We start from the raw sequence: 24378 nt of genomic DNA, 5'->3' as shown, positions 1-24378 counted from the left end.
CCGTCACAGCGCGTGTGTCACTTCGGGATGCTAAACCCCCAAAACCAAATGAATACTCTTCCTACCTTCCTCTCATGGGCTGCCCAGTTGCTTTCACTGGCCGACGTAGCTGCAGCAGTCTCTTATGAGCATCCGTTTCTCCTTGCAGCCGACTCTGCTCAGAGCTCGGACCTGATGATTGATGTCAAGGCCAACAAGAACTCGCTGGACAACTGGAAGGGCTGGAACCACGGGCGGGAGCCTGTGTCCGGAACTGTCCAGGAAACCAAGACATATGCTCTCACCCAGGTGTGTGTCTTACCGACGTTGTGCTTTTTGAGAAGTTTTTTGTCTGCTGACGTTTGCAAAGGTTTCGTTTGGCACTAAGGTTCTTTTTGGCATGCTTGCAGTGGCTCAGTCAGAGTGAAATGCCACCAGCCTCAACGGCCTCAGAAGTGAGCGCGCTAAATCTTTTTTTTTTTTTTTCACACACTGTTGTGACCCATTAGCCGCCACATTCAGAAAAATTGTGTATTTATTTTCAAAGGTAATGAATGACTGAGACTGTTAACAATTTAGACTTCGAATGCCCTCGATTAAGAGAAGCGAAATGTTGCATTTGTGAGCTAGAAGTGGTGGCCGTGATTGCTCAGGTCATTGCGTCGAACATTGTTTGGCGCAAACTGGCCAAGTTCTTTTCCTCCCCTCTCTAAAACAGGTCGGCTGCCATGTAAGCAAACTGAATTTGAAATAATCTCTTAAGTGGCTCTAGGGTCACTGACGTTGCTATTGGTGGTGTTTTGATGTTGACTTTTTCTCTTTTTTTTTTTCTTTGCAGGAGAACTTAAACTTGGTTATGGCAGCGGAGGCGGAAAACGCTGCGCCTCCTGATCCAGAGCTTCTAGTGAAGCTTCAGAGTCTCGCATCTCAGCTGCTGACTAACAGGCCTGGAGGCTCGGCGGCCGTGGAGGAAAAGGCACCGAGTAATCAGCCACCGGCTCCCGCTGTCAAGTTCAACAAGGTGAGTCCCTCAGTGAAAGCTGGTTGGGGCCCTGGCCACAAGCATTCATCTCCAAAACCTCACCATCATAGTCAGCTTAGCTAAATCCACGGCTCTGCCATATCCCTCCAATTAACCGTGCTCCTAGTTATGGTGCTCGGCTGCTGACCCAAAAGACGCGGGTTCGATCCCGGCCGCGGCGGCTAGAATTTCTTTGGAGGAGAAATGCTAGAGGCCCGTGTACTGTGTGATGTCAGTGCACGTTAAAGAACCCCAGGTGGTCGAAATTTCCGGAGCCCTCCACTACGGCGTCTCTCATAGCCTTAGTCGCTTTGGGACGTTAAATCCCATAAACCAAACCAAACCAAACCTAACTTTCTGCGGCTTGAATTGAGAACAAAGAGCCAGCAAAATTCTGCAGGAGTCATCAAATAATGCTTGCTCTATGGTTGGCATGAATAGTTCGAGATTGCATTATAACTACAATAAATATTTATTTTAAAATTCTCCTGAGTTCTCAAACTTCCATTTTGCATTATATTCATGTATATAACGTAAAATAGTCATTTTTTTTTTTCATTATACTGCCGTTCCTACTGATGTCCATAACAGCAGTGGTATAAAAAATGAGAATGTGACTGGTAACACATAATTCCACAAAGCATACTTAAATACATGACTTACCGTATTTACTCGCATAATAGGCGCACTTTTTTTCCAGAAAATCCGGCTCAAAGTTCAGGGTGCGCCTATTACGCGGGGTAAAATTTCCGGAAATTTTTCGACTCGCAAAATTGAACACACCGCGTAAACGCACTCGTGTACGGGCCGCACCCCGTTTTCGCGAAGAAAATGTTAAAAAAAAAAGATCCGTGTAAGGGTCGCACCGAAACTTTCCACGACACACGCGGGAATAGCCTTTGGAATGCACGCGCCGAGGCCTCCGCGATCGGCTCCGGCTGCGCGCAACGGGCGCTTGATCGCGGCGGCCACACACGTGCCACGGCCACGTGCACAGGAGCTTCCAGACGCCGCCCACGGAGGGCGCCCAAGGCCAAGCTCATCATCATCATCATCATCGTTTTCCTCCGCCGCGAGCTTTCGCTATCTATATCGCCATCAGCATCTCCAGCTCGTTTTTTTGTTGTTGTTATTGTTGCTGTCAAGTGCCGGGATTTGCGCGATAGTTATCGTGGTTTATGGCTTTGCCGCGGAGCGTTGCTGTTTTAGCTCGACGGGCAAGCACCTTAACAGCTACACGGCTGGGAATTTGCTCTCGAACGCGGCAAGCGTGCGGCAGGTCGGAAAATACGACGTGGCCGAGAAGTGCGGCAGTTGCGACTGCGGCGTCCCTAAATTTTCAAACGCGACTCCAAGCGCCGAGGTTTTCGTGGGCCTAAGTCCGGAACGTTTCCGGCTGGAGATGAAGCTTTCCAAACAGACGTTTAAAGTGAGCATCTTTGAAAACTGTGTGCGGCTGTTCTTCGCGATGTCGTTGTACGTGCTGTGGGTCCGCAGCAGCTGCGACGGCAGCAGCACTAGTAGGGACTAGTAGTCAGTTCAGCAAAAACTTTGTTAAAATAAAGATTGGGAAGCAGGGGGTGGCGAGGCGTCGGCTTGAAATCGTGGAAATACAGTATTGATCACAGTGCCAAGTTCGGGGTGCGCCTATTATGCGTGGAAATAAAAAAATCTGATTTTTCGCGCCCTAACTAGGGGTGCGCCTATTATGCGAGTGCGCCTATTACGCGAGTAAATACGGTACTTACCGTATTTACCCAATTCCAACGTGCCCCCGATTCCAACGCGCACCCAATTTACGGCACAAAAAAAAAAAAGTTAAAGCCCCGATTCTACGCGCGCCCGATATTGGTAATGAAAAAAAAAAAAAAAACCTACAAGCCCCGCTTTTAACTTGCATGTGACTTCCACGAATGAAAATAACTTGCAACCGTTTTTATATTTTAAGGAGAGATGCGGGTGAAAAAACCGCGATTTTTTTCGATAAAGTAGATTTTGTATTTTCTTGCGTTTTGTATTCCCCCAAGCCTCTTGTTTTATGTATAAAAAAATCAAAGCCGATAATCAATGGGAAGTTAGTAAAAAATGCAATTAAAGCACTCGCGGTGGCTCGTGAAAGTGCGAATTGTACCGAATTTCGGGAACGCGGCATTTCGCTCCACGGCGTCGCCCGCTCTTGAATTTTCGCGGGGAAGTAGCCTAGCCATCTTCTACCAGAAGCCACTTCGGCAGCGGCGCACTATTGATAAAAATACGAAAAAAAACGATCGTTTCCCGCCCGAGTCGAGCGTCGTGACTGGCCCTTGAAATCACGTGGTACGATCGGAGCCCTTCCATTGGCTACGAGCATTCCACGGCACGGTCGGACGCAGACGCTCTTTCTTCGTTCTGCCGCCACCGAGACGTGAACCAACGCTTCTGACAGGGTTTTTCTCCTTTCTCCGCTATGGATGTTACTGAGAAACGAGATTTTCGTTCATGCAAGTTCCTGACAAAGCATCAGTATAAAGGAAGACGCCCCAAGCGCAAGCGGAGAGCTCCGGTGACGGGAGGTTCGTCTGCGTCTAGGCGTAACTGCGGCAACGGCGATGCACCATTTGGATCCTTCAAGCTTCTTGCGGAGCATCCATGACTTCGTCAGTGCATCTGAGCGAAAGATAAAGATGTTCGACGGCCAAAACAAGCGTAAAAACGAGCGCGGAAGCGCTGTTATTTGTGAGATCGGCATGATGCACGACCTCGCCAGCGGCGTGGCGTGCCCCGCCTGCGGACGATGTAATCTCTGTCAGAGAATCGGCGGCAAAACAGAAAGGACTCTGATCGTTTTTGGAACTTTACCGCCGAATTGACGCGTTTCCGACAACCGTTGTTTCATCAACATATTCTTCGAGCCGCGTATCTCGATCGTGCAAAGGCAGTGATGAGGCGTCCGCCCGTGGCAGTGCACGGCATACCGTCGCCGTGAACGTGGTCCGTGCTCGCTGAGCACGCTACCAATGACAAGCGCCACACCGGTTGAAAACGGCTCCTGCGACGCAGAAAACGACGAGCAAATGTGCTCCCATGTCGATGGGCAGCTATGGGGCAGTTTCGGTTTGCACTCGAATCCAACGCGCATGCTATTTTGAGACGTATTTTCCCCGAAAAAAGGTGCGCGTTGGAATTGGGTAAATACGGTACTTAAAGGTGCACTGAAGAGGAATCTGATCTTGTCTTTTTGCCGCGGGAACTCGATCTACACGTTCCTAGCATTCTTAGGAACTGCGACTTATTGCCCTGTGTGGCCAATTTCCCTAATTAAATCGAATTAGCATCCGGCTCCCGCCCTTTTTTTTAATTCTGCCTCGTATGGTGGGCGGAGTCGACCAACGCGTGGAGTGCCTTTCACCCAGTCCCGTGGCGGCTTGCCGCTCTGCCATCGGCGGAGTAATACGTAGTAGTCCGTAGTAGCAAATAGTCCGCGCGTATTTTTATTTCCGCGGGCTTATTTTGCGGCTATATTATCTGCGAATGAAACTATTTATTCATGGAAACCTAAAAAACAAAATAAAGCGAAAGCAAAGCCTCCACGGAGCTGGCTGAGAGGAACTTCACGCGTCGGTCGACTACGCCCATCGTACGAGGCAGAATTTAAAAAAAAGGGCGGGAGCCGGACGTTAATTCGATTTAATTAGGGAAATCGGCCATACAGGGCAATCAGTTGCAGTTTCTAAGAATGCTAGGAACGTGTAGATCGAGTTCCTGCGGCAAAAATACAAGTTCAGAATCCTCTTCAGTGCACCTTTAAACCCACTGACTGCCAGACTGCCACCCCCTTTGTGCTTGCCTCTGAAACGTGGCACCACCTAATTTCACTGTAATCTTCCGTCTTGCTTAGTTTCAGAAATTTTGTTCACCAAAGCAGTGTGGGAACTTTAAAGGTGTTTTGAAAGTGACATTTCCTCTACGCACGTGCACAGAGCTGCTGTACAAAACTCTTCATTCGAGCATGAAGCATTAAAGGTGCCCTGCGACGTAGATAAAGCATGGGGTCTTTATTCTTTGTTGCAGAGTAAGGGACATTGTGAGTCCCGAACGCGCAATGAGATCACCGAAATCATAATATTTGATATTTTAATCCCTAGAAATCGCTAGAAATGCTTGTTTCGAGCCGATGGTGTCGCAACGCGGCGGCCATTTGCGGCAGCGGAAATGAGGAGGCATCCAGATAGGGCGCTGCCTTTCTCATTGGTTGGGCGTCCAGTTTGCATATTGTTCCTTTATACTTGCGAAATGAATCCAAAATATTATGTCTCTGAGTACTGAAAGCTTTTCGCATGCCACAAAAACTGGAAAGAAGCAGGGAAAGCGAATGAAAACTAACAAGAATACAGCTAGGGGCGACACTTTCCATTCCGCTTCAAACCTTCGTGGCAGCCAGCGCTGTTCAAAAAACCTTGGCTCAAACCAGAAAGCGCGCGCGTCGAGACCGGCCGTGACCATACCAAGACGGCAGCGAAAAAAAAAAGCCAGTCGACAAGAAAGGCCAGACAGGAGACCGGAGTCGAGTTTGGGGGGGAGGAGGGCTACTGCCCACTGCCTTCCAGTCCGACTAAAAAAGAAACTTCGGGGAGCTTCCTTTGTTGTTAGTCACCCCTGCCCTGAGTACGGCGTCGCGTACACGGGGGGAAGACGCCGTCAAAATGCGCGGGTGTCTACAGCCCCGACAAAGCAACAACTGCATGGATGCTTCCGCTGCGTGTGCGCCAGGCGTGGTTCTGATTGGTAGCGCCCAATCTCGGTACTGGGTGAGTGAAATGGGCGAGTGAAGTGCGTTTTCGTCTGAGCTTCTCATTTCGAATTTTCAGAGTGGAATAACTTTCGTTTGCATGCTCCGATTTCAATAATTCTTTTTGCTCTGGTCTCTGGAAAGCATGATGAATCTATTTAATGATATTAACTGGCACCGAGGAAATCATCGCGGTGCCCCTTTAATATGGCTGAAGTTTGGAAGTGGCTCAGAAGGTGTGGTTGTTACAAAACTGGCAGAAATGAACAGCTTTGGCAGTTATGGTTCTCTTTGGAAGTCGGTATTGTCTTCGAGTTAACACATGCACTTCTTGAACGAATTCTTTTTGTGTGCAGTTTTTGTGGAATGTCTGTGCGGCTGCTTATTACTTGTTGTTACACTTTGGGATGAGACATCTGGGTCTCTTTGCTCCCGATAGAGTGGCTGCACCCTTGTCCGATCCCATTGCAGAGGCTTTCCCCAGGAGTCACAAATAGGGGTCATAAATAGGTAGCAAAATGGTGTCATTCCTCCATTTGCAGAAGCTTCTCGACTTCGACTACGGGGATGAAGAAGAAGAGGAAGAAGAAGAATCGTTTGAGGAGACAAAACCTGCCAGTTTTGTTGAACCTCCTCTGGAGGACTCGGGCGGCCAGTCGTCCGAGCCCAATGCCATTGCGCTGAGGTGAGCTCTTGCCGTGCAGGGCATTTAATTTTCTTGTGCCAATGTATGCCATTCTCTGGCCAATCCCAACCTCTCCTAATCCATCATGAGCTTATCAGTGTGGCCTATAACTTTGGCAGCTGAATTTAGTGGTGTATGCTTAGGGACCTGATTAGGGGTTTTGGAGTAAAGAAATTTGCTTTGAGTGGAGCAAGAAAACAAAGTTGATTGCGAAGAGCAGGAAATTAAAAACTTTGAAGGAAAGCTGTTTAAACATGGTTCTTGTGGTGCATGAATTGCATTACTAGTGGCTGCAAATTGTGCGAACAGAAGCTGATTTTCATTTTGAATCAAAAAATTTTATTGGCTTGATGTCGCTGCGCTGCTTATCAGGCAGGATGCGTGCATACTGGGCATGGTAGTAGCTTGGTTTGGAACGTTCCTTGGACAGTTTTTGCAATTGAACAACGGAGTGCAGTATTCATTATTGCTCACTATTCACATTTAGAAATATTTTTTAAAAAGTGGCACCCATGCATGATTTAAGCTGGCGATCTAAGCTAGCCAATAAAAGGCGCCGATTTTGCTTCATAGTACGTGTCGTCTTAAGTCGTATAATCGAGGTTCTGCTGTGCATAGTGGAGAGCGTTGTTGGTGTCCTGTTTAGTGAGCATTCTACAGGGTCGTCAGTTTCTTGCTTGTACATGCGAGCGGCATGGCTGCGCTCTTCAGAGCGGTAGTGTGTTCATTGCATGTGTGCATGAAAGCGAAGAGGTAGACAATGAGAAGCACCAGCTCTAGGTCCTTCTACTCCAACACTACTTTGCTTCGATGCATGGTTGTGTTGGACGCACTGGCCATTCTAAGAGCATAGCCGCACCTCTAGCTAGGAGTGGACAACCCCGTACATGGCAGACAAAGTGAGGAACAATGAAGGCACTACAACCAGCCGTGCGTTGTCACAGATGATTTGGTGACGTATGTAAGGTTCATTGCTGAGATACCTACTGTATTTACTCATGTAATTTGCACACATTTTTTCTTCAAGTTTAGGGGGGACACCCCTCTTAAACCGATCTTTTATTTATGGACAGATTTACACCTAAAAACCAATTCTTTTCACGATGCTTAGATGGCGCAACCGATTGCTTGCACATACTACTTAATGATTTTGTGCCTATGCATGCTACGCACCTCTCTGGTGGGGCACCTTCGTTTAAATGTTGGAAAATTAGAATACATAAAGACAAGCAGTATTTTGTTACTCTAGGTGATTTTAATAGAATGCTTACTATGCTTCTGAGCTACTTTATCCAGTCTTCACAGCTGCCTCTGCGTATGATTCAGTTTGTTGTCAACGTAAATAAAAAAAAACTCTTCTACATTCGAGTAAAGGCGGCAGATGCACAAACTTTATTTGACTGACTGGCCCAGAGCACATTGCTAGATCGGTGTCCTCTGTGGTCGTTGCAGCATGGCCCAGAATCTGCTCAACAACCCTGAGCTGCTGAAGCAGCTTCAGCAGATGCAGCAGACGCTGCAGCAGCAATCGTCCGAGGCCTTGCGGGCCCAGGAGAATGCCTCCAGTGTGCTGTCCACGCCCACCACGGCGGCGGCGGCGCCCAGTGTGCCGGGGCCCTTCACGCCTGCCGATGGGGCCTCCAGTGGGCAGCACCACTCCTCGCCCGGTCTGCCACCACCGCAGCCATCGGTGGTGCCCCAGCAACCGGTGGTGGCAGCAGCAGTGACCGGGGCCCACCTCCACGCCTCGCAGACGGCCCAACTGGCCAATGCGCCCGCTCTTGTCACGCCTGGCTACCTGGGCACACCTCCCGTGCTGTCTCAGGCCTTCCCCGACACGGGCCAGCATGCTGTGAGTGCCTCTTAAGGCGAAGAAAGCCTTTAAGGCTCATACTCCATCCGTCTGTTACATCTGAAGTGAAAGTCATAACTAGTCATTACTAGTCATGTCACAACTAGTCATTAACCAGTCATCAGCTAATTAGTCAGTCATTAACCAGTCATGGCTATTAGTCATCAGCTAGTTAGCCATGACCAACTAGTCATGAGCAACTAGTCATTAAGGAATCATCAACTAATTAGTAATGACTAGTTAGTCATTAACCAATCATGAGTAGTTAGTCATTGGTCATGACTAGCCAATCGAAGTCGCCCCATAGCCGCCTCGTGTGTGCCTATGGCAAGTTGCGTGGAAAGGCTGTTGCCTCTCGCACTTTAGATCGTCAGAGTACTAGTCATTAGCGAATTAGCTAATCAGTTATGACTAGTTAGTCATTAACCAATCATGACTAGTTAGTCATTGGTCATGACTATCCAATCGAAGTCGCCCCATAGCCGCCTCGTGTGTGTCTACGGCAAGTTGTGTGGAAAGGCTTTCGCCTCTCGCACTTTAGATCGTCAAAGTGTCCCTGAATTTTTGTGCCTCACTTTCAAAAGGCAAGCTTGGAAGCATGAAGAATGGAAGGACGAATTGTTGTGGTTCAGTTGTACAAATTGGCGTGGACAGTCAGATCACACTACATGAAGTCAAGCATAGTGATGGAGGGGCATGCAGTGGCATGGCTGTTTTCACTTCTCTCGGAACAAGCCAGCTCTGGGGATTCTATTTTTGTTCACGGACTCTTCTGTCTCTCATTTGCGCTTTATTGGAGTGGGTGTTTACGCAGTGCAGAAAATGAAGCCTGCATTTTGGCAGCTGCATCATAAAAATGTATCAAAGCGGCTCTATTCCAGAAACTGTTGTGCCAACAATTGACTCAAGGATAGACTGGATTAGCCCTCGTGGTCAGTGCTGTAAAGACGGGGCAGAAAATTTGTGAACTGAAACAGAACATCCTTGGAGAGTCGTTGACCCAATGAGGTCTACAGTATGGTTACCTAAACAAGTGGGTGGCATTGAAGTGGTTAGTCCATGCACAAGCTTGCGTATTTAGATCAAGTGGTTGCACATGCCTCTTGGATGTGGCAAAAGCGGCAGTGATGATGGTTGCTGTCTTGTGTGCAGGCGGGCCTGTACCCTCCGGTGGCTCCTCCTATAGGGGCAGCTGTGCCCCCCATGGTGGGCGGAATGGCCTTTGCCAGTGGAGGGGAGCCCCCAGGAGGGTTCGTGCCCCTGGCAGCTGGCCCAACGTCGGCGGATGAGCCACCCGCTGCTGCCGCGCCCATGGAAGGTGGCGTAGCTGCTGTGCTTCCCTCGTACATGAGCGGCGGGGATCTGGATGAGCGGTGTGGTGTGGTCCTCGGCCCTGGTGGCCGGGACATGGACCTCCGAACTCCAGCGGGTGGCCTGTCTTCTCCAGGGCGTGACAGGTGGGGCTTCTTTTTTGCCTTGTTTGTGCACCCCAGGCACGTCCTGCCCAGAGCAGATAACTACTGTATGTTTCCGCGTATAAGTCAACTCCAAATACAAGTTGACCCCCCCCCCCCCACTTGCAGCCCTTGCTGATCAAAAAAAAAAAAAGGACTCCAAATGTGTTTGCCCCTTGCAATGACGCCGTTGGTGTTGCGCATCTTTTTAAATAGAGAATAACGAAGTCAAGAACACAGAAGCACCAAAGCTGTGATGAAGAGAAAAAAAAAAAAGGCCGCAGTAGCAGCTCCACTCGCATGCAGTTAAATTATGGTGCATGGTTTTTTGCATCAGAAGTTCATCAGAAGTTTGACTGCTCTTGTGTATAATGGGAATTTTTGAATTCGTCACAAATTTAGAGGGGCTAAAGTACATCATTTTTGTGCCAAGCAGTTTCTGCAGCAGCTTGAGAGTTGGGAGCAGCATGGCCAAAAGGCAGTTGTTGCAAAAAGGACTAAATGTCACAAGAACAGTGTGCAATTATTACCTGGATTGTGAAAATATTCTTAACGCTTACTTGAGCATCGCTCCTCTCTGGTTTGCACGCACAACGAGGTGTTTGGAACTTTTATTTTAAGCTCTTTTTTGCAAAGCTGTACACCGTTTGCAATGTCCAATGAAGCACATGTTTTGGTTGCTGGGAGGGAGCTGTCATCACATTCAATTAATTGGGCCTTTTTTTTCCCCCTCCCTGCAGGGACAGGCGAAGGCACAGTCGGTCGCGGTCTCCGAGGCGGAGGGGTCGTTCACGCTCTCGGTCGCCGTCTCGCTCTTCGGGCAACCGCTACAGCAGCACCGCCAAGCGGGATCGTTCAAGAGAGCGGGAGAGTAGGGAAAGTGCAAGGGAAAAAGAACGGGAACGTGAAAGGGAACGGCGTCGCAAGGGCTTTCCACCCGTCAAGAAGAACTGCCTTAGTGGTGAGTGCTCCTTTTTGAGTAACAAGGCAGTCTGGGCAAGTGGGTACTGACTTTTAGTTAAATAGCGATGGAATATGATTACAGCGGTAACCGACGAACAGGCAGCACTACTTCTGTCTTTCTGTTTCTGCTGTTTATGTCTGCTGTTCTTGATTCTTTGCTGCTGTTCAGTGGTTTGGTTTATCTTATGCAGTTTTGAACTGGAGGAGGAGGTTTTAGGCAGTTGACTTTGCAGCTAAAGGCATAAGCACTCGCTTTCAAGGAATAAAACCAGTGTCACCGAAGGCAAAGGCCGCCGAGCATTGTATGGCAGTATCCGAGGCGCAGCAGGGTGTGGCTGACGGCAAATTTAATGTCATTCTCATTGAATGACATTTATTCGGCCTAATGTCATTTTTTCTGCGCACTGCTACATGGCCATTTGCAAATGATGGCGACTGTGGTGGAAAGAGAGTACACCATACAAAAATTTTGATGTATGCTTCAATACGTTGCCAAAAGTAGTGCTTTGCGAATGAAAACTGATTTTAAAATCTTAATCCTCATTTCAATAACGCGTTGATCACTGCTATCCACCACTGGTCCAAGCCAAACCAAAGCTCAGCCAGCGGCTACAGGCAAATGGTGGACATTGCTTTGTGAAATGAACGAGACAGTTTTAACTGTGCGTCCGCAAAAGCTTTGTGTACGCTACGGGCGTACCTTACGCGCACTGCCACCTGTCCTCGCAACGACAGTTTTAGTTGGGAGTGGCTAGCATAGCGCCCGAGAAGCATAACGTACTGTGGCGCCGTCTAGTGACAGCAAGGCAAAGCTCCTGAACTGTGTGCCAAAGAAACTTTTTTCAGTTTTGTTAATGGCAGCAGTGGATGCATTCGGAGGCTTTTTCTTTTTTTTTAAGTGCAAATCAATTGAATCAAATGAAAATGTGGATTTCAGTGCTAAGTTGGAGAAGTACTTCGCCAGGGGTTATTGCTGTGATGACAGTGTACGCCGTACATAGGTAGGCTTAACATCAAGAAATTCTTTAAGTTGCCGCAGAAATGATGATTATCTCTAACCTATATGATTACGGAGGGATGAGAATGCACATAATAAAAGTGAATACAACCGTTTAGAGCAAGCTATCACGTCTAAAAACGCAGCGGCGATGCAGTATTTGGTTCGAAGCGGGCCCTGCCACCATGTTGATAATGTTAACCAGGCAAGCCACGCTGGTAGCGAGAGTGACAGTTTTATTTATTTTCCAGTGCTATTTGGCATTTTTATATACTATATATAAATGAACGGCGATGTAATTATACGGGCACAGAAATATTACAGTGCTTCTGACGCTTGTGTAACTTATTTTCGGTGTATATTCTCACCAAGCCTCTGGTGTCGTGGTAATGCGTTAGCTTGGAGATCACTGGTGAATAAGTTAAACTCATTCGGTACGTAATGTCGTTTTGATCAAATGACATTATATTTTCTCGTGTGGCAGCAAGCAAATATCCTGAACGAATGTCATTCTAGTATGGGGATGACTTTAAATTTGGCGTGTGGCAGGGTATTACTTTCCCTGGCATCATACAAAGTTTCTCCGCACTCTACCAGTGCTGGGAGGAGAAGCCTAAAATTTAATTGTTGATTACATTACTATTTTAAATGCTAGCGCAAAAACAGTGGCTATGATTTTACCTAGAGCCTATGTAGATTTGAACCCTTGAATAGCGTGGAATTCTCAGAAGAAGTGCAGGTGCCCTTTAAAATAGTATTGCGATGTGGTTGCACCATATGGCCACTGTATCTGCTAGCAATGGGACATCCTTTGCTAGCTGTATTCAGGTCTTGCTTGTATGGAGGCAGTTGGCTGCTGTTGCCACCATGGGGGACAATCAAGGGTGGCCGTTTGTTGTAGCCTCTGGCATAGCCAGAAATTTAAGTTTTCTTGTTGTTTGCTTCATTGCAGTTTGCAGTGCTACGTTGTGGCTTGGACATGTTCCGAAGTCTGTGTCGGAGATGGACCTGCATGACACGTTCGGAGAGTTTGGCACTATAGTTAGGGTGGATGTGAGTATGGTTTCTGCTTTTTGTTTTCCAATCTTCAACATTGAATAAGTAGGCTGCTTCTGAAGGGACGAGGATTGAAGGATTGTGTTGACAGGTATTTCAAACTGATTCCAATGTCTCGCAGCGCTGTTGGGGTGGCGTTTAAAGGCAAGGCGTTTCAGCCTGTTTACAGACCGGCATTCAAGGGAGCGCTGTGTACAGCCGCTGACAGATTTTTCAGACTTGAAGGGACCTGGGCAATGGCCTGAATAATCTTAACTGTCTGAAAAATTGTCATATTTTAAGAAAAGAAAATCATTGTTCTGCTTAAAACTGGTTTTAAGAATCGCAAACTTTGCCGCTTCCCACCTTATGCTTGCAAGGGATAATATTACCGTACAAACCAGACTATAGGTAGAACTTCAAAAGAAAAAAGAAACTGCGGCAAAATGTTGGCCCCTGTCTTATATAGCGACCATTGATGGAATAGCTGCAGTAGTCTTGCAACAGTGGGCGGCTGAAGTCAGAAGCCTCCATTGCCATCATCAGCAGCCGGCGCCATTTTGTGTGTTTGTTGATGTTGCAATGCTGCTTTGGTTGGTCTGCTTTTGTGATGGCAGTTCACCATAGCTTTCAAGAGAAAAAAAAAACTATAGAGGACGCGGAAGCACACGGCAACCTGGCAGCAGAGTGTGGATTTAGAGCATTGGAAAAAAGCATTCAGTTCTGGCAGAGACAGAAATAGCACATCACAACATGCAACAACCAGAAGACAACGTCATTTCATGGACAAACTGCTGTGTATCCCGAACTGGAAGCCAAGTTTGCGGAGTTCGTCTAGGAGCTGCATGAAGATCGCTGCCCATGACTTCCGAGTGCATCTGCATGAAAGCTGTTGAGATTGTGCATGCCTGTGAACTCATGAGGGTGCAGTTTAAAGGGTCGTATCAAGGGTGTTAATTTATGGAGTGAAAAGGCTTTGCTCTATGGTGGCATGCTTCTATGCGTCAGAAACTGCTCGAAGAGCTTGAGAACAATCTTAACAGTTTCAGTGATATGTAACTACTTAGATTAAGTGCGTGGACTTTGAACTTTGTAATGAATGGATGCTGGAGGACAAACTGATCACCTCCACTGGCTGCCTGAGATGTCCACAGCTGCTGACTGCTTGCGGCTGGGTGTCGTCGCCATGAAAATCTCTCTCCAAAGAGATGGTGTATAAGTCTTCTCTTAAATGCAGCATCAGCACGCACTGGATGGCACAGAGGGTGATGCTTAGTGGGATGTCGCCAGTGAGAAGCTCTCATCATCCGACTCAGTTCTGTTGACTCGGGTGACTCTGAGTAACACTCATGCACCAGGTGTTCTTTTGTCATGCACTGTACATACAAGCAGCATTTAACACTATTGTTGCAATGGGAAAAGTGACTTCTTTTGATAGATCTGAGGCGTAATTTTCTCCCGCAAAGTATGTGAGGTATAGAAAAAGTGAAATTTACATGAAAATGATGGCTTTCTGAAGACATTTCTTTCAACACAAATACTTGGTGTGACTATTGTGAAAAAAATTGGCAAATACGCAAAAGAGTCGAAAATTAAAAAAAAATATTGTATTGACAAGACTATATCAGTTCGAGAAAAAGTATTGAAAATATTCTGGAACTTACAAAATGTTTTGAGTGTCTAAACTTTTGAGAGTTGTTGAGTGTTTTGGTAGGCAATGGACCCATCGGGCTTTTTAAGTTTATTTGCCACTGTGCAGTGTTAGTGGTCACCGGTGCAACTTGTTGTTGTGCTGGAAGAGTTGTGCCTTGATTTCATGGCAGCCATGTCTCTCTTGCAGATGATTCCACCTCGGGGTTGTGCATATGTGTGCATGGACCGCAGGCAGGATGCCTTTCGGGCACTGTCCAAACTGAAAAACTTGAAGCTCCAAGGAAGCCTCATCAAGGTTAGTGCATCCCATTTTGCTCCTGTGGCTAACAAGAAGTTACACCTGTTTGCTGACAAGGCTTTCATGGAGCCTGCTATTGCTGGCTGGCTGCCATTTCGCAAGGTTTCTGTGCCTGCCAGTGTTGATGAGCATGCTGGAGTGGCGTTGGTGAACTATGTATTTAGTGGGAACAGGGTACAATGCAGTGCACTTGTAAGATATGGTGTCCACAAGGCTTAGAAAACCTTTAACATCAAGTCCTGTTGTAACCTACTGTGGTTCCATCTCACGCCATTTCTTGCATTGTAGAGCTTATAAAACATCTTGTTTCGTCTACTGCTGAGGTGGCTACTTGAGTGGTCTTTGACGCTTTGCATTCCCTCGTACTAGCTTCCAACGTTTTGTGCTCTTGGTGTTTCTGCATCTCAATAGCGTTCATATTGCAAAGGCTTTGTGCTATGTTGGCATAAGCCCAGTGCTTTCCCGTTAGCACTGAGACCGCTGACCAGTTACACAGCACACCTTACGATGCTGCGGATACTCTGGTAATGTATGAAAATGCAGTAGTCATTCCATATTTGTGGTCCTGCTGCTAAGAATGGGTGAAAATGCAGAAAAACCTAAATGCAGTAGAATCTCAATGATACAAACTTGTGAAATCCCGCTCACCAGAGTGCATTGTGTGCACCATGCAGAATTTAGGGTCTTCGAAACGCTCTCCGCCGCCGTGGTGGCTCAGTGGCTATGGTGCTCGGCTGCTGGCCTGAAAGACGCGGGTTCGATCCTGGCCACGGCGGCTGAATTTCTTTGGAGGAGAAATTCGAGGCCCGTGTACTGTGCGATGTCGGTGCACGTTAAAGAACCCCAGGTGGTCGAAATTTCCGGAGCCCTCCACTACGGCGTCTCTCATAGCCTTAGTCGCTTTGGGACGTTAAACCCCATAAACCAAACCAAACCAAACCGAAACACTCTCCCTCACCACTGCGGATGAAATGATCGCACAAGCTGCGACCGCATGCACCTTTGAGCACTAAGTGCTGCCGAGCTGGTGGCTGTGTACACTGGCAATGCCCCGGCTTATGACACTTGTAAAAGAAGAATGGAGTGGCTGACCGTCCCTCGATGGTGAACACAAATTACTGTGCAAGTTGGGGCTTAGTGCGGTCAACGGTTAAGCAGTGCAGAAGGTTAACGTGAGTGCAGGCTCAGTGCGCAACATCCTTCACAACAACCTGCACACGACAAAGGTTGCTGGATTCCACGGTTTCCGACATTAGTGCAAAAAGACTTGCAGAAGGCAGCAGTCTCAAAAATGTTGCAGTTTCGCAAGAATGACCCTGATGACTTTTTTGACTGCCTCATCACCGTGGATGAATGTTGGGTGCACCATTTCAACCCTGAAATAAAATCGCAAAGCAAACAATGACTGCTGTGAATTCCAGTACCGAAAAGGCCTAGGCTGTGCCATCTTCGGAAAAGGGTCATGCTAAGCATGTTCTGGGACTGCCGTGGTGCTCTTCTCACAGAGTATGTCCACAACGGCCGAACCACCACAGGGAGTTATTATTGTGAGCTTCTGAACAAGTTGCAAGACGCTGTCAAGCAAAGTGTGGAGAAAAGCTCACAAAATGAGTCAGTCTTCCCCATTACAACGCACTGGCTGACTCGGCACAGATGACAGTGACACATGGGGCGCCCTTAGGCTATGAAATTTGGCCTCGTTTTTCATTTTCACCAGACCTTGCACACAGCTACTTCCTCTTCCCTTGCACTGTGCGGGAAGCGTTTTAACCCTTTGAGGGTCGAATTATTTTGAACAAAACTTTCCCAGGTGGTCAAATTACTTTATTGCGGATCTTGAATCTACAAGGTGTATATAATCGAGAATAAATAGTAAAAAAAAAATTAGGAACAGTACTTTGGTGACAGCATCACTCACAATTGGAAAATGTTCAATAGAATAGAATAGCAACGGTGATAAACAAGCTAAGAGCAGCACCAATAAAGAGAGAAATCAACTTTCGCCGCCTCTGCAAAACAGTGCCCACAAAGAAAACACGTTTCGCGCGACTCCAATGCGATCCCGCGGCGGAATCGAAACCGCGTATGCGCGTTGCCACAGAGGGCGAGAATACCTCGCGAGCAATGGTGGTAAGCAAGCTAAGAGCAGCGCCAATAAAGATAGAAATCAACTTCGGCAGCCCCAGCAAGATAGTGCTGACAAAAAGAAAACTCAAATTTCGCGCGACTCCGTTGCGATCACGCGGCGAAACCAAAACTACAAAAGGGGTGTTGCCGCAGTCTGTGCCACCATGCTAAAGCTAGACATAAGTTCTGCTTATTTCCGTAAGAAGGCAGCACAAAATTCAAACACTTCTTGTAAGTCCTAAGAGGTGGCAGCACCCCCCAGTGAGCATGCATTGTTTTGGCACAAAATTTCAAACGGAAGATCGAAACCGTACCCGTACGGCAAAGACCTTGCGGGACAGAAAACCGCCGCCGTACATATACGGCAAAAACCTTCAAAGGGTTAAACAGTAGAGTAATGACTACTGAAGTGTGGCTCTTAATGAACCCAAAATGAGTTCCACAGCGATGGTCTGTGGCAGCTCGTCCATGAGTGGCAGAAGTGTGTGGCCTTGAAATGGGAGGGTGGCGGGAATATGTAGAGAAAGAATTAACTCCCACCCATGCTAGCAGGTACAAGGAAGTTTATCATAGATTAGTGTGATTGGTTGGAGGGCTGGCCTCCTCCTTCATCCAATTTCTTGCTTTTAGCAAAAACCGATTGTATGGCTTTTTCTGGCTGTTTTGGTGTTGTTTTTTTGGCAGCAGAAGATGTATGGCTTGGAAATTTTTCTTTAAGGGGGGACATGGGTCTTAGAGCATTTTTTTTTAATTTACAGACCAAATGCAATGAAACTGCACAGACGTATTCAGTTTTTTCTGCTGATTTCAAATATGCAATTTGTTTATTTCTAGGCCAATTAGTTCCTGAGATATTAATATATATCATGCCATTGTCTGCTCAAACAATAGAAAAAAAATGGGCCACCAGAAATTTAATTTTTATATGTGGGTATATACATACTACAATGTGTGAGGAATGCAACGCTGGAAGCAGTTTTCAGTTTTTTGTCCGTGTGGACAAATGGGCTTAATAGTTAGTTTTCAAGTGAGTTAACCAGACATACAATGCCAGAAAACACGACACACATGAAACTAACTATTAAGCCCATTTGTCCACACGGACAATAAACTGAAAACTGCTTCCAGCGTTCCATTCCTCACACACTGCAGTATCTACCCACATATTTAAATTAAATTTCTGGTGGCCCATTTTTTTTTATTGTTTGAACAGACAATGGCATGATATATATTAATATCTCAGGAACTAATTGGCCTAGAAATAAACAAATTGCATATTTGAAATCAGCAGAAAAAGCTGAATAGTTTGTACAGTTTCATTGCATTTGGTCAGTAAATAAATAAAATTATCTAAGACCCATGTCCCCCCCTTAAGAGCAAAACATCCCCCCCCCCCCCCCCCCCCCCCCCCAATCTCACAACTTCAATAACGGCTTTCTGATTACCGTTTTGAAGTGAGTGGCAGTGTAGCCTACCTTCAAGGATCCGTGTGAAAAAACGATCTTGATGCCACTGCGAGCGAGAATGGCTGGTGACAGCAAAACACTTGTTTAGTTTTGTGGTCATTTCTACCTTATGAAAGCTCCATTCTGGGAAAAAAACATCCTTCTTTGTTACTAAACTTGGAAATTTATTAATATGGGCCATTTTAATATCTCCTAAGTGCTCCTTTAAGTTGCGCATTCCCACCATAACAGCTGGAAAGATCCACTTGTACAGTTCTGCTGTGTTTCTGTTAACATGAAATCTTGTGGTAAGCTAGCACATTTCTGCTCGTATCAGGAGGGCAGAATGCTTTCTTGGTAAAGTAAGGTGGTTTTATGTGCACAGAGTGTGCTGGTTTGGTGTAGAGAATAATTTGCAGAACTTTTGAAGAGCATTAAAGCATTGAAGGTGCCCTCGTGGTGAGTGAAAACTCTGCTTGTTTTTGTGTTCTAATAGTTAAGTTCCTTTCTTTTTTTTAGCGTATGAAGTATTTCTTGTAACGCATGCATTGCAGTGCGAATGAGTAGATGCCCTCCCTGTGAAGTATTTCTTGTAACGCATGCATTGCAGTGCGAATGAGTGGATGCCCTCCCTGTGTTGCAGATGGCATGGGCGCCAGGGAAAGGCGTGAAGGGCAAAGAACTCAAGGACTTCTGGGAGGTGGACCTGGGCGTCAGCTACATTCCACTGGAAAAACTGCCGGCTGAAGTGAACCTGCTTGCGCTGGAGGAGGGCGGTGTGATTGATAAGGACTCGCTACCCGACAACCTCAGAGGTGACTTGTCCCGTCCAGTTTTCTTTCGGGGAGTCCTTGTTCCCTGTTCTCCTTCAGCGCTGCCTGTATAGTGTGTTCTGTATTGGCGTGTGTGAGACAGCTTAGTCTTAGGTTTAGTATGGACCCTTGGCGGGAGTTCCAGAAATGTTATTCGCTCGAGTCAGCTGCTTGAGATTTGAAATACCAAACATTTGGATCGAATCGAATATCGAATGTTTCTCTATTTGACCGGATACAGTTGCCAACCGATTTTTCGGACTCAGTGGGGCACGGAAAATGGTCCAAATAATCGAACAGTCCGAAAAATCCGTGTTGTTGAAAAAAAAAACTTTTTCTGCAAAAAAAAAAAAAAAAAGAAGAAAAACCGGCTTTCAAAACTGCGAAAATCGCCACTCCCTGTGTTCTGCCTACAAGCGATAATATTTGACTCTATCAGACCCGTAGTTATGCTCTTGTCATCTCTGCACCCTCTCACGGTGCAATACCAGACAGTGCGATGCAGCCGCCAGTCATGCTGTGAACGAATGCACTCGCCGCGCAAAGCAAGAAGTCAGTTTGCATGGGGCAATGCCGCTTGCGAAGACCGAGAGGTAACCCACTAGAAGATCGAGCGGAAGTGAGCACCTCCGAATGAGCTCCCCCTCTCCACATCTACCGCGTTTGCTGCCCCACACCACAGGTGGCGTCGTCCAAGCTGTGGCGGACACTGTGGCTGTCCCGTTGTTCTGTTGTACCATTTTCAGTGAAATCACCTCTCTTGATGGCAACGGAGGGCATCCCATTACCTCGAATGGCAACGATGGGGAACAAATAGCCATGCTTATCCAAGTCAGTCCGTACGATTCAATCTGTCAGCGCTCGCCGATTTCATTTAAGGGGGGGACACTGGGTCTTAGACCTATTTTCCTTATTTTTAGCCCAATCCTAATAAAACTGTACTATCTTGCTCAGTTTTTTATACTGATTTCAACAATGCAATTATCTTTCTCATAAATTAGTTGGTTCCCAAGATAATTAATTTTAATTATTCATTAGTACCTCGGTGCAAAAAAAACTGCTCAATAAAAAATCATTTTTAATCCACGGCTGCATAGTATGGTGAGTAAAGAGTGCAATAATCGAAGCAGTTTTTCCGTTTTACCCTCATTAGTAATTTTACAGCACTTGGAAATCAGTGTTCAAAGTTGTGAATGTAGTGCATTGGTAAACATTGCGAAATTATAAATTTTTGAAGTGTGATTGAACAAATCTGCTTCGATTATTGCACACACTGTGCCTTCAGCTTCCCTTAGCAACTAATACAACATCTCTATCTGTCCTAGATGTTGAGATATCGACATACTATGATAGCCAGATGTCCAAAATTTTCATGCTATTAAATTGTCAATGCCTGCATAAATTCAGCCCACACGATGATCTGAATTTAATATTATGGTCAAAATGATGACTTCTTAAAGGAAAAAAGTGGTACAGTTGGAAAATGATGGCTGTAAATTCCACAAATGTCATTTTTTGAAAATCGTTTTTTTGGTCATTTTTTGGTCTCAAAGACCAGTGTCCCCACTTAAATACAAGATGGCGCCTTTCATGGCGGCGGAAAATGGGTTGGTTGCAAAAGCAATGCTCGCTCGCGTCTATGTTAGGCTGAAATAATCAACTTGCGGTTGAAAAATGATCTCCACAGTATTGTTGACGTCTGCTTTAGTCCGAAAAACCAAACTTTTAGACTCTACAAAGTCCGAAATATCGATCATGGAAATGTACGTGTTCCTATGAGGTTCGCGACGGTTCCTCAGCGAAGTCTTAAATATCGCAGTTTATTTTTGGATGCTTGTCGCCTTTGCACCTACGCAATGCAGAGAAACCACCATGATGGGAGCTGACGCTGCATTTTGACACTCGAGTGCCCCAGGTTTGACCCATCTGAATGTTTGCATGTGTGCTTTTGGTCCCAAACCTTTTGCAGGGCCAGAATTTGTCAAAATTCCTAACCTAGTTTCCGGGAAATCGTGTTATTCGAGAACGTAATAGCTGGAAAAAGAAATACCGTAACTCAGCAGTGCATTTCGCTGCTATTTTGAGCGTATGAGGCAGGAAATCTTGTGAACCATGATCGTATCATCAAGGTTTTACAGTGCTTACAACTTTTATTGCGTTGTAGTTTTTCTTATCCTTGTCTCCATTGCACTGGTTGCTGCAGTCATATTGAACGGACTAGCCCAAACATCTATCATACTGACCTGCGTGAGGATCGCCCTTGTTTGTAGGATGCGTCCATGGGTCGCAGTTTGCATAAAAATGTCACCCACGCATCTTTACTCCGCATGCTGTTAATCCTGACCTCCTTCTCTGTTGCTTGGCTTGCAGAGAAATATGCTGAACAAGAAAGGCAGCGCAGCATGGGCGAGCCACTTCCACCAGTGTTGCTCGACCTGGCCCAACAGCAGCAGCAGCAGTCACAGGCAGCAGGACAGCCCTCGGCGGAGGCCATGATGGCAGTGGCATTCCCCCCGGTGGCTGGCACTCCTGTGGTGACGACCATGGCCACTCCGGGGGGTGGCACAGCGGTGGCCATGGTGCCACCACCAGTCCCCCAGTTTGGCATCCCGCTGCCACCAGGTGAGACAGTCCTCCTCTTCTCTTCTGCTGCTGTCCTCGGTGCCAGTGTTTCAGTTCTCACTTGCAGTGAAGTAGATGGGATGGCAGGGGATGGGTGTTGCGGAGATTGAGAGATGCAGCTCTCTGAGACTCTGCGTGCAGTCCGCACTGATTCTGGACTTCAGTGTTGAAAGCAGTGTCAGTGCCACCTCTATGTTCAAAACCGTTGATAGAGAAAGAACATTTGTGATATTAAATTTTTTATCATTGGCATTTCTTTTTTACGTTGCTGCTGTATATCTGGCTGGGACATTATAGCCGCTACATGTTTGCTCTGGTGCATCTGCGTGTGGTTCTTTGCTTTCTGTTTTGGCAATGATGTAGGCTGTTCGATGTCCCATAGTGATTTGGGGAATAGTCAATCCTTGCATAGCTGTTAGCTGGCTTTGTTCAAAGATAGAGCTAGGCTTTGCAAGCAGACATGCAGCACTTATCATTGTCTCAGTCTGGTAACCATCAGAAACAATGCAATCTGTAAATTTTATTTGTTTGGCGTGTTATGAAGACATGGCATTTTCATTCAAAAGTTAGCTTTCGGCTCGTAATAGGTTTTTTTTTTGTAATGGTTCTGACTTTAGAAAGCAAAGCCCACTTCACTGCAGGTGGAGATCTCCCATCATCATCATTGTCTCCGTAGGCATTTATAGAGAGCATCAGACAAGCCTTTCGTAGGTCATGCAGAAAATGTTCAAAAACCTAACCAAAAGCGTTTGTGCATGTGGATCTCACAGGAGGCAGTGTGTGTAGAGCACAACCGGTAGTAAAGCGACGGAAGAAGAATGTGGTTTGCGGTGGTGAAGAATTAGATAAAGTGAATAAGCTAGGAAAATTGCTGCTTTATTCAGGGCCTTGCAGTCGCTGCACGATTTAAGGGATGATATTTAGGATAACGATCGCGGGCATCTGCCTGTCCTGTGGAAGCTGGAGATCTGAGCATTCTGGACGAGCTAAAATGTTCAGGAACATGACCGAGAAGTGACCCAAAAGTTTGCCTAGTCAGAGAAAGGGGAATGAAAAGAAAACCTGAACTAGTAGTGAAAATCAGGCTTTTAGTGAAACTCATGTTGTTAATTTATATGAAATGGCCGTGTAGAGTGAAGGGTATGGCCACATCAGGAAAACTTGTACTGTACTGCTTGTGGCAGGATGCATGCCAGAGCAGCTCTTTAGTAGCAGGGCTCTTCTGCCATGTAGCAAATGGGTGTTAGCTCTTTCTGATTTTCTAATTCTAATTTTGTTGAGCAGAACCGATTTGCATAGGATTTAATGACTTCTTTTAACCTTCTGCTGGAAACGGAGACTGGCACTGGGTATGTACTACCTGCCGCTCGTCCAAACCTACTCAGACCCCGCAAATATGTCGGTCGGCTCCACGTATAGGTTGATCCTCCAGTTTTTGATGGCCGTTCTTCTGACACCTTATACACAACATGCAACTGTACCTAACGTAATCAGAGATGCCTTTATTAGAGTAACCTTAAGATTACCGTGTATTGCCACATAAAAGTAGACTCGCACTCTCTTTTTAGTTTCCCTTGGGACGATATCGCATATGCACAACTCAAAGCAATAAAGGTGTAACAGTGCGATCGCAAGGACAGCAGTCTAAAGCCAGTGGCAATCGAAGATGGAAAAAACAGCGCTCCACCGTTTGCATGCGGCCAGACTGGCTAGTGGCAAGCCACACTGAAAAGGGTCTTCTTGTTTTGGATTTCAGAGCAACACACGCTCCTTAGATTATCGCGAGCTAATGTATAAGCTCCCTAATTCTAATCGGGTTTTTTTATTTTGTGCTCTGCCTACCACTTGTCCGAGGCCCAGTGTGTCCTGCTGGGAACGGGCACCGACACACAGTAATCAGCGATGCCGGTTTGAATACTAGTTCAAATAGTAAAAGTACAATGCAGATTGAACAGCAAATTCTATTCACACAGACTATTTGAAACTGTCCAGACATACCAGTTGACCAGACATACAATGCCAGAAAACATCACACACATGAAACTAACTATTAAGCCCATTTGTCCACACGGACAAAAAACTGAAAACTGCTTCCAGCGTTGCATTCCTCACACATTGTAGTATCTACCCACACATTAAAATTAAATTTCTGGTGGCCCATTTCTTTTCTATTGTTTCAGCAGACAATGGCATGATATATATATCTAAGGAACTAATTGGCCTAGAAATAAACAAATTGCATATTTGAAATCAGCAGAAAAAACTGAATAAGTCTGTGCAGTTTCATTGCATTTGGTCTGTAAATAAAAAAAATGATCTAAGACCCATGTCCCCCCTTAACTTCAGACAACTGGTCGAATGTTCAGAATAGGGGCAACGTTGGCTCATGCCCTATTATAGTAGGATACAACTTAAAAAAAAAAACAACAGTTGCTAACACTGGGCCGCAGTCCGCGGCATCCTGTATTACTCTGCTGGCCAGTCGCAGAAATGAACGAAATCATCTTTTTAATGTTTGACTACATCATACAATCCGCGTATCAAAATTCTAGAGCTCGTAATCTTTTTCTTGTAATAAGCTTCGTGTTTAGGTAACGCAAAACGTTTAACCAGCGAACTACTTTTTCGTCGTGAAGGAATTCTGTGCGCGGAGGCTGAATGTGGTCA

At 46.2% G+C, this 24378-nt stretch overlaps 1 protein-coding gene across 6 annotated transcripts in view; it reads left to right on the top strand.

Moving 5' to 3' along the window:
• Isha (Insulator su(Hw) mRNA adaptor) overlaps window positions 1-24378 on the top strand; it is a 49350-nt gene that overhangs the window by 5145 nt on the left and 19827 nt on the right. For 4 of the 6 annotated variants that reach the window (XM_089571211.1, XM_089571210.1, XM_089571206.1 and 1 more), the window contains exons 5-15: window positions 149-288; window positions 390-434; window positions 818-1000; window positions 6311-6453; window positions 7906-8305; window positions 9458-9762; window positions 10500-10720; window positions 12672-12772; window positions 14595-14702; window positions 18921-19092; window positions 21460-21711. In XM_089571211.1, the coding sequence (XP_089427337.1) occupies window positions 149-288; window positions 390-434; window positions 818-1000; window positions 6311-6453; window positions 7906-8305; window positions 9458-9762; window positions 10500-10720; window positions 12672-12772; window positions 14595-14702; window positions 18921-19092; window positions 21460-21711 (2070 nt within the window). The remainder of the gene's footprint in view (window positions 1-148; window positions 289-389; window positions 435-817; window positions 1001-6310; window positions 6454-7905; window positions 8306-9457; window positions 9763-10499; window positions 10721-12671; window positions 12773-14594; window positions 14703-18920; window positions 19093-21459; window positions 21712-24378) is intronic. The other 2 variants (XM_089571212.1, XM_089571208.1) reach the window with 1 other exon arrangement.

This window comes from Amblyomma mixtum, chromosome 2, assembly GCF_055824585.1.
Source record: "Amblyomma mixtum isolate Tamu chromosome 2, ASM5582458v1, whole genome shotgun sequence".
Taxonomy (NCBI): Eukaryota; Metazoa; Arthropoda; class Arachnida; order Ixodida; family Ixodidae; genus Amblyomma; species Amblyomma mixtum.
This window is presented reverse-complemented; position numbering and strand designations above follow the sequence as displayed.